Genomic DNA, 15,240 nt, shown 5'->3' with positions numbered 1-15,240 from the left:
ACCCCAGGGGTCCCCTTTGAAATTGACCACGCCGATTTTTCAAAATTCATTATTTAGCCCCCTTCCCGACAAGGTAGCATGGCATTGTTGGTCACACAATCCATCTGTTTGTGTGTGTGTGTGTGTGTGTGTGTGTGTGTGTGTGTGTGTGTGTGTGTGTGTGTGTGTGTGTGTGTGTGTGTGTGTGTGTGTGTGTGTTTGTGTGTGTGTGTGTGTGTGTGTGTGTGTGTGTGTGTGTGTGTGTGTGTGTGTGTGTGTGTGTGTGTGTGTGTGTGTGTGTGTGTGTGTGTAGGGGTGTGTGTGTTTAACATGATGCTCAGTGACCTCTTCACTCCTCTATTATGAGGGGTTGACATTAATCAGACTCCATTCAGACCTTGTAGTAGCAAAAAAAACTGCACTAACTGATCAGCTATCAATCAATCAACAATCAATCAATAATTTTTCATTCACAACCTTCATTCCCTCTTACCCTCTCTCTTTCGCCCAAGCTCTCTCTCTCTCTGCTAAAAAGGCCCAGATGGACTAGTGCGAGTGAGATGTTTGTGAGTGCTGGAGTGAACACACTGCAAGCTGTCTTGAGAAATGTAATGTATAGGTTTATCTGTCGGTTAAATGATTCTGAAAATCAAATTGTTGTGGTGTTGGTGAACATTGCGTACAGTGCCACACGCTGCACGTCTCAGTTTTGGCAGCACTGGTATAGCATGTCTTTTAAAATGTTTTTATTTAGTGTTTTCTTTTAATCTTTTTTGTATTGTGTGTATTTGATTGTATTTTTGTATGGACCTTGAGTCTGGAATAAAGCATATCTATCTATCTATCTATCTATCTATCTCTCTCTCTCTCTCTCTCTCTCTCTCTCTCCCTCTCTCTCTCATGTACCCCTCAGCGGCATTGTAACCCATTATCCTTTGCCTCTTACATGCACTTTCTGCACTCAGGAATTATGAGATTGTTACTTGCCAAAGGATGAAATGAGTTGTCATATTACTTGTTGACAGCACTACTGTTGCATTACTGTAACAATGAATTACAATAATAAATTAAAGACAATTCTGTCTTTCTTTTTGGTTATAGTAGGAATAACCACAGTAAAAACACAAGGAAGTGAAAGATCAAACAGCATTTATTATCATCTTAATATAATTTATATTTAGTTGAAACTAAGAGATTGACTATGAAGTGTAGTGGTGCATACAAATCGAGTGTATACATGCAAGTGTTTCACAATGATTGTTTGTTGCCAGTGTTGATGAAAGTTTGCGTGAAGGGTGAAGTGTGTGTGTGTGCGTGTGTGTGCGTGCGTGTGCGTGTGCGTGTGTGTGTGTGTGCGTGCGTGCGTGTGTGCGTGCCTGTCTGTCTGTCTGTCTGTCTGTCTGTCTGACTGTGTGTGTGTGTGTGTGTGTGTGTGTGTGTGTGTGTGTGTGTGTGTGTGTGTGTGTGTGTGTGTGTGTGTGTGTGTGTGTGTGTGTGTGTATTTGTGCATAAGATGAATGCCTTTGCTATATTTAAACACAGAAATCACAGCAATTCCTGTAAAGGTTGTGTCTCAAAAAAACAACAAAAAAAATCCAATAAATTCTCAGTAAACCATCAATCTTTTTCCAATCATTGTCTCCCAGGGTAAAGTACAGTTCTAAATCAGCATCCATTCACGTGGCCTCCTGCTTGCCTGTGGTCAGGCCGGCCAGCTTGTGGTCAATGTCTATCTGGGACCGTCTGGGTCTCAGCGGTCAGCGTTCATCCTCCGCAGCTTTGCCGGCAGGTTGTCCTCTGGCCTGCCTCTGCCTGAGAGCAGTGGGCTGTGCATGGGGATGGAGGCGGGGCCCGGAGTGGGCGGCAGGCTCTGCTGGTACAGATCGCCGGTGGATTGGGTCATGGGTTCAAAGCCCACTTTGAGAGCCTTGAGCTGCAGCCGGGTCTCGGCCTCGGGGCTCGGCGAGGAGCTGAGGCCCTGCAGCTTGAGGGGCAGGTCTCCCGTGCTGCAGGCCTTCTCGGAGTGCTGTGAGCCCAGCAGAAGCACCTTCCTCTGAAGGTCCTCCTTCCCCGACGAACTCATCCTCTGCAGCTTGCTGGGCAGCCGGCACCCAGCTCCCCCCTGGCGGCCCCCTTCCTCCGAGGCGTTGATGCAGTCCACAGAAAACACCCGGTGGCGGCGGCCTCCGTGGCTCTCGCCCAGCGCGGGGTTGGGGGTGGACATGGGGGATGGCAGCGAAGACTTCTCCTCGTGCTCCTTGACGCTGTACGGCGGGGTGGGCACCTCAAAGTTGTTGTGGAACTGCGAGTAGTCCACCCTGAAGAAGCCCTCCTCCAGAGACATGACAGGCAGGAAGCGATGGCCCCATAAAACCTCGTCCTCAGTATACGACGTGCGTGCCTGGCATGTCATACCTAAGAGAGAGCGACAAGATCGTAACTATTTTAGTAGCTGTCATTACAGTTTTGTACAGCAAATCTTTGCAAAGTATTTTGCGGTTCAGTGGCTGGAACAGAGGAAAACAAAATGGTACATCTCTTTCTCAGCTTCTTTCTCTCTGCTGTTCTTCACTGCCTCTGGGATCATTGCCCCATGCTCCCCATGCAATCTACCTTTCCTGCCAGTCAGGCCCTGGACTTAAATACTGTTTGGAGATCCAGATGGAAGCAACTACTGTGACTACTAATGGGGAGAGACAATTTCTACTTTATTTCTCTCCCAATTCTAGGCATGTTGCCTCTAATGTTGCCTCTGGAATCAACTAGGAGCATGATATGTGATGGAGGATCTCTAATGAAATGTGAAGTGGAATGTTAGCATGTGAACTAAGTACATTTGCATAATCCCCCCTGGACGCCATGTACCGTCAGTCCTGACAGACCCTTTTTTTGCCATTCATTTTGACATATCAGTGTCTTTGCATTCAGTGTGTGCAGGGTCATTACCAGCCCTCTAGCACTGTCCCCGCCTACATCAATACATCAATGACGGTAACCATTGGTTCTATTTCTGAACTGACTGTTGAGATTTCTGTTGGACCTCGGCTCTTGTAAAATATTTTCCTTGACATTTCTATTTGTGTCGGGGGTCCTTCGCGATCAATAAGCACTTAGGAGGGTAAATACATGTTTTCTGATCCAGTGGCTCTGCGACAACCTGAGCTGTTTTGTTGAACATGATGGTTTGAGTTAGCTGTGAAGTAGGAGTTCAACCACCTCTGAGGGATGATACTTCCAGTGTTATGTCATAGCCTGATACAACTCTCAGCAACTCATCTTCAACCATGGAACACCTAATAAAGGTAATTTGTATTATTTCGTGTAACTAGCTCAAAGGCTGGGCTTTAAAGGGATCATTCAGTTTGTTTGAAGTGGGGTTGTATGAGGTACTTGCATACAGTCATTGTACTACTGTACATGCAGTAGAATGCAGCCGGCGCAGTCTCAGTTTGTAGAAATGGAGACCGGCCGCGTCACGGAAGTAGAGCTGTCTGCTGAGTGTGAAGGGGGCCATGAGCAAAAACGTAAAAAAACAAAGAAAAAAACCCAAAACATGCTTCCTGTAATACTGCTCAGCTGGCATAATCCAAGTCTCCACAAGCCCTGAGATGCCAAGTTGAGATGAAAAGACATAATTTACACTCTGTTTTTAGTTGAAATCTGAACCTGAATATATCAAGTTGACTTGAAAAGATGTCATTTACACTCTGTTTTTAGCTGAAATCTTCACTGTAGCCAGCTGGTGCAGCAGCTTCATCAGCCCCCCCCACACCTGCGGCCGCACCTGGCTACAGTGAAGAGTTCAGCTAAAAACAGGGTGTAAATGACATCTTTTCAAGTCAACTTGGTATATTCAGGGCTTGTGGAGACTTGGATTATGCCAGGTGAGCAGTATGGAAGCATTTTATGTATTTTTTCTGTTGTCGTTTTTTTTAACGTTTTTGCTCATGGCCCCCTTGACACTCAGCAGACAGCTCTACTAGAATCCGAATCAATCAATCAATCAATCAATCAATCAATCAATCAATCACTCACTCACTCACTCAAATAAATCTAATCAAAAGTGACCATGTACCATTGATGTGGACAACTTGATATCTCTTTCGCAAGATAGGCGTTAAATCACAACAGAAGACAGAAGCGTATTATCTAAGGTCATTGAAGGCTTGACAGATTATGGTTTGATATAAAGTCTCGCCGAGAGTGGAGAGAAGCTGCTTGATCTGTTTCCTTGGTATTCAAATGTGATGGGAGATTGCTGGTCTACAGTACAAAAAGGATTTTCATAAAAGAGACTGTAAAAATTTGGCTCAGGAATGAATGTGGCAGTCATCTTGAACTATCAGGACTTGATTCATCAGATAGTGGCTTGAGAGTGTTTTGGGACAGATTTATTTATTGTCATTGTTTGGTGAAGAGACACGTACACTCACAGTGTCTGTCTACTACAGGTTTACCTAGGCCCTTTTGTGCTGAGAAAACCATGCCGGTCTTCCTGCTGGGCTTTTCTGATTTGTCAAACAGAATCCAAGTTGCTTCTACGAACTGAACCAACAGCTATTAGGCCGACTGCATGTGAATCCATCAAGTCTGGTTGAGGCGTAATTGGAACAAGTTGGGGAGGGAATCAGCAATCTTAACAGCTGTGTCAACAGCGGCTGATTGTAAATTTAGGGTCTGACAGCAACTCCATGTGAGAGGATAATAGTTTCTCGTAATGGGTTGGGGTTAATGGGATGCCTGTTGGTGTAAGAATGACTGCGCTTTAATCATTAGGTTGAGTTTGGGGCAATTCCCAGCAGGCTACTCTCTATCAGGATAATGAGTATATCTCTATTGTCTGTAGAGTAGAGGTATAAGGCAAGTGTATATTTCTATTGTCTGTAGAGGTATAACATAAGGCAGATCAGGAGTATATTTATATTGTCTGTAGAGGTATAACATAAGGCAGGAGTATATTTCTATTGTCTGTAGAGGTATATCATAACTAGCAGGTGCAGAGGAAACTTCCAGGTTTAGAGCGTGACAGGCTGAGGCACACTGGCTTTGTTTCATCATTCAGGTGTCATATGGGTATTCAGTTAATGTTTAGTGCATCTTGCATTTAAATAAAAAGCCTCAGAACAACTATGCAAACACTTGGCAGGCAGATCGGGACAGCAGGGTGTCCCTGAAGATGGCTTTATGGAAAATACCTGGCAGCAGCCATCACTGGCACTGTTTAAAAGGTGCATTTCCATGTCTTCTGTGTGAGACTGTAATTTTGAATCTAACAACTGCCTTACTAGAATCTGAATCTCTCTCTTTCACACTCACACACACACACACACACACACACACACATGCACGCACACACACGCACACACATGCACGTACACACACACACACACACGCACGCACATGCACACACGCACGCACACACACACACACACACACACACACACATGCATGCACATGCACACACGCGCGTACACACACACACACACACACACACACACACACATGCACGCATGCACACACACACACACACACACACACACACACACACAGACACACACACACACACACACACACAGACACACACACACACACACACACACACGCATTGCTGACATTGAGATGTGTGTCATCTACATAGAAGTGAAATTTTTACCACAACCACATTGTTATCCTACTACCACAACCACATTTGAAAACAAGCAAATAGCAGAAGGGGAGGAGAATTCTGACTGAAATGGGCGGCACCAATGGTAGAGCTTATCCCCACAGCCTACTTCCATTGAGTCAGACTAACGTGACACTGCCGTGCCATGGCTTCCCTCCTCTGCTGCTTGCCGCTCTGCTCAGAGTGCCATGGCTTCCTTCCTCTGCTGCTTTCCGCTCTGCTCAGAGTGCCATGGCTTCCTTCCTCTGCTGCTTTCCGCTCTGCTCAGAGTGCCATGGCTTCCCTCCTCTGCTGCTTTCCGCTCTGCTCAGAGTGTCATGGCTTCCCTCCTCTGCTGCTTTCCGCTCTGCTCAGAGTGTCATGGCTTCCCTCCTCTGCTGCTTTCCGCTCTGCTCAGAGTGCCATGGCTTCCCTCCTCTGCTGCTTTCCGCTCTGCTCAGAGTGCCATGGCTTCCCTCCTCTGCTGCTTTCCGCTCTGCTCAGAGTGTCATGGCTTCCCTCCTCTGCTGCTTTCCGCTCTGCTCAGAGTGCCATGGCTTCCCTCCTCTGCTGCTTTCCGCTCTGCTCAGAGTGTCATGGCTTCCCTCCTCTGCTGCTTTCCGCTCTGCTCAGAGTGTCATGGCTTCCCTCCTCTGCTGCTTTCCGCTCTGCTCAGAGTGTCATGGCTTCCTTCCTCTGCTGCTTTCCGCTCTGCTCAGAGTGTCATGGCTTCCCTCCTCTGCTGCTTTCCGCTCTGCTCAGAGTGTCATGGCTTCCCTCCTCTGCTGCTTGCCGCTCTGCTCAGAGTGCCACAGCACAGCTTGAGTAAAGGTCTGGCTGCAGCGTGATTTAATGACATTATCAACAGGGCACAGAGCATGCTGCATGCCTGCCTCTCTGCTTCCCTGCTGATCGCTCCCTCCATGCTCGAGTCTCTAAGCCTCTTCAGCACTGTGGTGTTTGCTGGGACAATGGCAAAGTAAGGGTTAGGGGGAAGGAGAGAAACAGATCAAACCAAAAGGGGCTGAATGAGAAGCAGAGGGAGATAAAAGAGGAAGCACACACAGCAGCACAGACGGCTTTATTTCTCTTTGTGAGCCTGGAAGTTGCAGGAGGGAAGTCTGGTTCTGCTAAATGTGACACATGAGAGAGCAGTGTTGTTGTTGGCAGCATCCCAGCGTGGCGGCCTGTCGCTGACAGCTGTAGCTGTAGACCACGTCTCACTCTCCACCTCAGAATGATCTCCGCTCTCTCTCTCTCTCTCTCTCTCTCTCTCTCTCTCTCTCTCTCTCTCTCTGTTGTCATGTGAAAAACAGAGTGGAACTTCGACTGATGCTCATTCATCAAAGTGACATGCACATCTATGACCACGGGCTTTTATTATGCATAGAGTAGGCATAAAACCGATTCCGCAGTAATCAAATATCCCTCATAACTCAATCAGGTTGTCATTCTCATGTGTTGTTCTCACTTGCACCCCCAGCCCCCCTCCCTCCGCGCCCACTCCACCCCCCCATCCCCCCCACCTCCACGTCCACCCCCGGCTCCATGCTTTCTTCAAATAATGCAAGACAGGGAGAGCAGAGCAATGAGATTTCACAGAAGTCTTTCACTAGATTAGGAGTATCTATTAGACAGGGATGTAATCTGGCTTGATATTGATAAATGCATTAAGATTTGCATTTGGGAGTGGGAGGAACGAAGAAATGAGGAGGAGATAGGGGTGGGAAGGATGTCTAGGCGTAACAGGAAGGAGCTGAAAGCGGCTGATGCGAGCGCGTGTGCTGAATGCGAGAGCGACGCCTCCTCACCTGTGGTCTCCACAATGCCCTCCAGGATCACGACGATCTCAAACTGCTCGTTCATGAGCGAGCGCTGGGACAGGTCGAAGAAGGGGCTCTTGGGATTGATTTCATGGCAGATGGTGAGAGGGGACACCAGGAAGAGCTGGTCCGCACCCGTCCCGAAGCCAACGTCCAATTCACACTGGTCCAGAGGCAGGAACTCCCCTTCAGGGGTCTGACGAGACTGGAAGATAGAAAATGAGAGAGACAGGGAGAGAGCGAGAGAGAGAGAGAGTATCAGAAGGAGAGGGGAAAGAGAGGATTATATGTAAACAGTGCTACAGAAATAGGAATACAGTGTGAATGGATTCCAGTCACCCAGAGCCATATAGAGGCTCCTCACACCAGTAAAGTAGTGAGTGAGCACCGTCCTTCAGATGAAACCTTAAACCGAGGTCCTGACTCTCTGTGGTCAGATCCCACCGGTACTCTTTGCAAAGGGGTGTAAGTAACCCCATGGTGCCCTGGCTCAATTCCAACACAGGCCCTCCTTCACTCATGGCCACCTAATCATCCCTCACTATCTAATTGGCACATTCAGTCCTCAACTCTCCACCGTGATAGCTGATGTGTGGTGAGCGTTCTGGCACAAACTGGCCGCCGTGCATCACCCAGGTGGGTGCTACACATCAGTGGTGGTTGAGTTGAGTCCCACCCCACCCCCCGGCCCGGCCCCTTGCCCTGATACAGTATGTGAAGCGCTTTGAGTATCTAGAACACACGTGGGCAAAATGCAGCCCCCCTGGACCATCTCAATCCAACCATCCCCCAAAGTCCTCAAACGAAAACACAACTCCCCAAAACTCAAACTGCATTATGTTAATAATTCTCATCTGCTACAGCCATTGGATTTGTATCACCATGATATCGGGAACAGGAGAAATTACCAATCACAGTGGGAGAGAGGGTTCATAATAGAGAGACTCCCGTGAGTGGCAGGTATGATCTCCAATGTGCGGCCCTTCGCTTACTTTATGTTTGTTTGTTTGTTTATTTAGATCCCCATTAGCTACTGTAAAAAAACAGTAGCTACTCTTCCTGGGGTCCACATTAATTTTTTACAATACTTCAATTATGAAAATACATTATATTCACATACAAACATTATTTACAAATATACATATCTGTATCATTCTTACTCATACATGCTACTACAACCACTTAGACACACAAGGCAAAAACCAACAAAACACATAACCACAAACACTAGCTCAAAACTTATGTAATACATACAATTGCTCTATATAATAATTGAATATGTAATTAATTGAATAAGTGAGAAAATAAATTCCTTTATAACAATGAATGAAAAGCTCAAAAACAAAGGTCATGTTATATTTTACAGTTCTTGTGTAAACAGATATAATTTTAGTTTTTTGTTAAAGCATGTTTTATTACTTTGTGAAATCAAAAAATGTGGTAAAGAATTCCATGCCACCATTGCTCTGTAATAAACTGTTCTCTGAAATAGACTAGTTCTGCATGGAGGCAACAAAAACCGACCTTCTGACGACTGGCGAGTAGAATAATTATGACTATCTGCAAAAAAATGACAATTTACTATAAAGTATTTTTGGGGTTTTAGTTATGATGATATTTTTCACATAGCATGTAAGTCAGTATGGTCCTCCAGATTTTTTTTTTGACCACCCCTGATCTAGAAAGACGCTAAATAAATGCTATCAGTTATTATGATTATTATGATTGTTATGATTATTATGAGTATTATGATTATTATGATTATTATGATTATGATTATGATTATGATTATTATTATTATTATTATTATTATTATTATTATTACTATTATTAGTTGTGTTGTTCCTCATGTTCTGGCAGTGCCACCCTTAGTCTTCCGCTCTGGTAATGGAGGACACATCATATCTCCAGCAATACCCTGAAGCTGCAAAGGGGAAGCTTGTAAAACGACCTCTGCGTCCCCCTCCTGGAAGTGCCATGTTTATCTAATGCGGGAGACATGGCGAATAAAGGCCAAGGGATGATGGAAGTGAAGACAACATTTTCCCACTCTGTCTCTCTCTGTCTCTCTCTCTCACCAGAGGCCGTTCACTCTTGAATATTCATCGGTGCCTTGTTTGTGGTTACAGACTCGCTGCCTCACATTGATTTCCAGGAGGACTTGCGGCCGGGCGTGGGAGTCAGCTGTGTTTGGACAGGACTTGCCCACAGAGTGTTAAGTGGTGCAGAAACATTTAATTGCTCAGATGACAGTGTTGCACAGCAGCGGGGTCTTGGACGTCTGAACTGGAAGCGGTTTCTACTGTTTCCTGCCTTCAATCTGTTACACCCTCTCATCTGTTTCTCCTCTGTGACCTTTCTCTGTCTGTCTGTCCTCCTTTTCCGGGAGATGTGGAAAACATCTTGAATCAGGAATTCAAAAGTCTTTTTCATGTCGTCATTTGTGTGATTTTACAACTCCACTCAGAAAGCAGGCTTACTGCTTTTTCATTTGTGTGATTTCACTGTCAACTCCAGTCAGAAAGCAGGCTTACTGCTTTTTCAAAAGCTTTTTTGGTAACACTTTACAATACTGTAACACAAAAAATGTGTAGTTATTGAGGAACTAGTCAGGAACTAACCATTAGTTCATGAATAGTTCATGATTAGTTCATGAATAGTTAATAGGTAGTTCCTTAATGGTAGTTACTTAAGAACTGTCTGACCATTAGTTACCATGTTAACGAACCAGTAAGTAATGATTACTTCCTTAAAAAAATCTATTTTATTTTTTATTTCGCTAGTTCATGAGTAGTTAATGGGTAGTTCCTTAATGACCCTTAATGGTAGTTCGCCTCGTGCCACAACCCTGTACCAGTGGTAAATGTGGCCACAACCCCCTTCCTCGAGTGGTAAATTTCTTTTCTACAATAGCTACCACATAATATAAAAAATACACAATTGTAACATTCAATTCATTTATTTACAATCATTACTGGTTTCAGAATACATTTATCCTTCCGCCACAGAATATAGTTCCATTGACAGTCCCAGGTTCACTCCGTGACAACTCAAGCTCAGCCAGTTCTCTCTCCCCAATTTCACCATGTCGTTCTTTGTTCACTTCACCTTCATCTTCATCTAACCACTGCTCAAAACTCAATCCACCCAGTAAATCAAACGTTACTACGAAATCGGACATTTCCTTGTTAGAGATTTGTAGACTGACAGGCTAACAGTGGGCGGAGTCAGCACAGGTGTTCTTCATTCATCAGGGAGCGGAGTGATACTGCGGTTGGAGCCGAACTGTAGATTGTTGGCCTATTTACCACTGTTGCTAGCCAATCAGAATCCAGTATTCACTCATGCTGTTGTAGAATTAAGAACTGACCATTAGTTACCATGTTAACGAACCAGTAAGTAATGATTACTTCCTTAAAAAATAAAGAAATCCCGCTAGTTCATAAGTAGTTAATGGGTAGTTACTTAAGAACAGACTATTAGTTACCATACTGTAGTTGTTACTAGGGAATTAATCATTAGTTCATGATTACTTCACCATTAGTGACCATGTTTGTGCCCCCTCAAGTAAAGCAGGCCATCATACTTAGTTGTTACTAGGGAGTTCATCATTAGTTCATGATTACTTCATCATTAGTTACCATATTTGTGCCCCATCAAGTAAAGCAGGGCTTCATACTTAGTTGTTACTAGGAAATGCATCATTACTTCATGATTATCTTACCATTAGTTACCATCACCCTACCTATAACAAATAAATACAAGAGTTGTTCCAGGTGAGGTTTGAACCCTTGGCCCCAGAATGGCAAAATTATTAGTCTGACTCTCTACCAACTGAACTGTGACAGTTGGTAGAGCCTATACTATGTATCTGCAGAGCCAGAGACCAAGTACTTATAGTATTGAAGGTATGTTCTACCCAAATACCACTTTCTGGACAAGTACTTAGTGTTAAAGGTATATTCTATACTAAAACTGCTTTCTGTCCAAGTACTTATACTTTAAAGGTATATTCCACCCAAATACTACTTCATGTCAAAAGTACTTGGTCTCCGGCTCTGCAAATACATAGTATAGGCTCTACCGAATGATATAGCTTAACAGTCCGGATAGCTCATTTGGTAGAGAACCAGACTAATAATCTTGCAATCTTGGGGCGAAGGGTTCAAACCTCACACCTGGAACAACTCTTGTATTTATTTGTTATAGGGTGATGGTAACTAATGGTAAGATAATCATGAAGTAATGATGCATTCCCTACTAACAACTAAGTATGAAGCCCTGCTTTACTTGAGGGAGCACAAACATGATAACTAATGGTAAAGTAACCATGAACTAATGATGAAAATACCTAGAAAGAACTAAGTATGATGGCCTGCTTTACTTGAGGGGCACACACATGGTAACTAATGGTAAAGTAATCATGAAGTAATGATGAACTCCCTAGTAACAACTAAGTATGATGGCCTGCTTTACTTGAGGGGGTACAAATATGGTAACTAATGGTGAAGTAATCATGAACTAATGATTAAATCCCTAGTAACAACTATGGTAACTAGTCTGTTCTTAAGTAACTACCCATTAACTACTCATGAACTAGCGGGAAAGAAATAAGGAAGTAATCATTACTTACTGGTTCGTTAACATGGTAACTAATGGTCAGTTCTTAAGTAACTACCATTAAGGAACTACCTATTAACTATTCATGAACTAATCATGAACTAATGGTTAGTTCCTGACTTGTTCCTCAGTAACTACCCAATTTTTCTGTTAAAGTATTGTAAAGTGTTACCGCTTTTTTACCTACAATCAATTTGTGATTTTTCTCTTTCAGCATGAAAGCTTGAAGGAATGATCAACCCAGCTAAATATAGGCCTGTGTGTTTCGAAATTTGTAATGATTAAAGCTAGTTATTTCAGTGTCATTTAAAACAAAAGAAAAATGACAATCTTCAAACGTCAAGATTATCTCTGCGAAGCCTCCCATTAAAAACAATGAAGATAGAGTAGATGTCACTCCTCTTTTGTCTCAGAGATATTTCCAATTTTATTCTAAAAAAAATTGCCTCAAAACAAACAATATAATGAACTACAAATATAGTGAAGAAACACCAACAAACCAACAATCAACCATAACATAAGAAAAGTGTGAAAAAGTGTCAAGTTGATTTTCCCCTTAACTGTTTGATGCCGACGGTGAATTTTTATACTGTGTTCTCTTTTCAGATTCCTACATTTTCACCTAAAACTCTGATAATTGGGAGATGTGTCATCCACCAGCCCACCCATCCATCCATAAGACGCACGCACGCGCACGCGCACGCGCACACACACACACACACACACACACACACACACACACACACACACACACACACACACACACACACACACACACACACACACACACACACACACACACACACACACACACACACACACACACACACACACACACAGTCCCAACCATCCTCTATAAGCCCTGTTGCCATTTCCAGATCTTTTGTTCTTTATGTAAATCCCCAAATACTCACACACATCTGATCCTTCCCACAGAGGCATGCTGTACTCCAGATATGTTTGTTTTTTTGTAGCGGAGGGTCAACTTTCTCCCCCTTCAGTTTAATATTACGCAGCAAGTGCTTTATGGATGGCAACATGCAGGAGGTGGTTTACAAGGTCATTGGAAACACAAACAAACACCTTCACAGATTTTCACAGTCACGGTAAATCTGATTAAAAACAGCCTTGGAAACTGTTTTGATGCTTACTCCTCACTACATCTCCCTGGTTCCTCGCCCCCCCTCTCTCTCTCTCTTTTTCTCTCTCGCTCCCCCCCCCCCCCCCCCCCCCCTCCAGTCCGACCTGTACCAGTCTGTTCTGTGCCTGGTCTCATCCTGACCTCAGTGACTTTGCCCTGTGGCTTCCCCCCCAACCTCATGACTAAACTGGTTTTGCATCGCCAGAGAACATGACGGCCTATTTATATCCCCCGTGAATATCAATGAGACGCTCATTTAGATTTATGTTAGAATCGGATTAGAATTCGTTATGCTGACTCTGGGTTTAGGGGCATTTGTTGTTTGGCTTGTCAGGTGCTCACACCATGGCCGGCGAACGCTATAGCTGCTTGGCATCGCTCCTCCACGCGGGCTATCCCACGGCGGCTCAGGGCGATTCCGCTTTTCACTCGCCAGCCTTTGTCGCTGATCATTAAAAAAGACGAATGACTGTATGCATTGCAAACACACGCAAGGACTGCTGCTGACGCAAGCCCCCCCTCCGGTGGCGCTCGCTCGCCTACGCTGCTCCCTGCACAAAGATTCAAAGATAAGCGTGTTTGTTTCTGCTGTCTTTCCTGTGTGCATCTGACACTGCTTCAGCAAACAAATTCAGCGCCCCATTCATCTCCCCCGAGCAGTGACAAAAACCCTGACAGGCACTGTTTATGTATTGATTCGATGCTTTCGGGGAGATGGTTCAGCCAGAGTGCACCGTAAAAAAAAAAGAAATAAAGAATGAAATCAAGAACAAAATAGTGAATGAGTGCAGCAACACAAAGGGGGGCTGTGAATTCCACTTACGATTCGATAGCCACGGCTGCGTATAAATTGAGATCTGATCACTCACTCACCGAGCCAGTCAACACGACCGAGCGCTCAGTATCATTAGAAAGGCAATGTGAGTTTTTCATTGCTTACAAGCAGATAGAGTGTCAAGGCTGTGAGTGATGCTCATGGATGAAGGCAGGTGCTAAATGAAATTGATTGGACCCTAAAGAGGTCTCGTATAGTCAACTCCACTCCCTGCCTATAGGCTCTGCCAAGCCCTCGTCAATCAACAGGCAAGTCCCAGGCAAGGTCGTACTGATTAGGTGACCGGTGGTGGCCTCTGGTTCACAAGCAGAACAGAGCAGGCAAGTTCGTTGCTGTTCATGAGAATTGGATTTTTGGTGGTACCTACTATTCCTTAACCTGACGCACCACATGGAAACTGTTTGGAAAAGGGCAGGTGCTTTAAAAAAAACTGGCAGGTGATTGGATGAACCATCTGTCTATCACCGTCTATATGGGCTCGCTGCTCGCTGTCATCACACCTAAATCCCACCCGTAGCTGCCTCGATGCTGATTGGTCCAGCCCACTGCTGGGATGCATTCAAACGCATATCTGTTTCAAATGCATATCTGGCAGCATGGCAAGATGGATTCATTGCCTTATTGTGATCTTGTGAATACATCTACCTGGCAGTAGAAAATATAGCAAGGCTCATATGAGAATACTGTCAACTGGCTTATGTAAGGTGCTTGAAGAGGTAGTGGTGTTTTAAAACAAACAAACTATTTTTTCTAACTTCAATAGCAGTGACACAAAATAATGGACACCATTGTTTGCAGCCACAGTGTAACATAGTATCCTATACAGCTATGCAGACTGCATATTCTCCAGTGTGTTGTAGCACAAAGGAGACTTCAGATTCCTCAGGTTCTCCGGTCCTCAGGTTCTGGGGTTCACTAATCAATGCCTCCAAGGCCGACCTCTGACCCTCCAGCGACAATATAATTGCATCTCTATATTCTTGTTAGGAAAAGAAATGGAAATCAATTCTAGTGCCAGTGGCGAGTCTATCCATCCCATCCCCCAATCTTCCTGTCTCCTGCTACAGAAGGTGCTGTGAGAATACATTAAATGAAAAAAAAGTATATTTGCCTCCAGCTCCAACACCATACCTAACACCATACCTATCACGTCGTCTGTAAATAATTTTACTCAATCCCCCCCCCCCCCCTTACACAC

General features: G+C 44.4%; 1 protein-coding gene across 1 annotated transcript in view; it reads right to left on the bottom strand.

The window, feature by feature from the left end:
- Positions 1-1,729: 1,729 nt before the first annotated feature.
- The window catches only part of LOC310787513 (G protein-activated inward rectifier potassium channel 1-like), a gene marked incomplete at both ends in the record, with an annotated part of 18,957 nt that continues 5,446 nt past the window's right edge, over positions 1,730-15,240 (bottom strand). The window contains 2 exons of the mRNA XM_083648951.1: positions 1,730-2,394; positions 7,435-7,651. Of these exons, the coding sequence (XP_083505077.1) occupies positions 1,730-2,394; positions 7,435-7,651 (882 nt within the window). The remainder of the gene's footprint in view (positions 2,395-7,434; positions 7,652-15,240) is intronic.

This window comes from Poromitra crassiceps, assembly GCF_964638095.1.
Source record: "Poromitra crassiceps genome assembly, chromosome: 13".
Classification (NCBI taxonomy): Eukaryota; Metazoa; Chordata; class Actinopteri; order Beryciformes; family Melamphaidae; genus Poromitra; species Poromitra crassiceps.
This window is presented reverse-complemented; position numbering and strand designations above follow the sequence as displayed.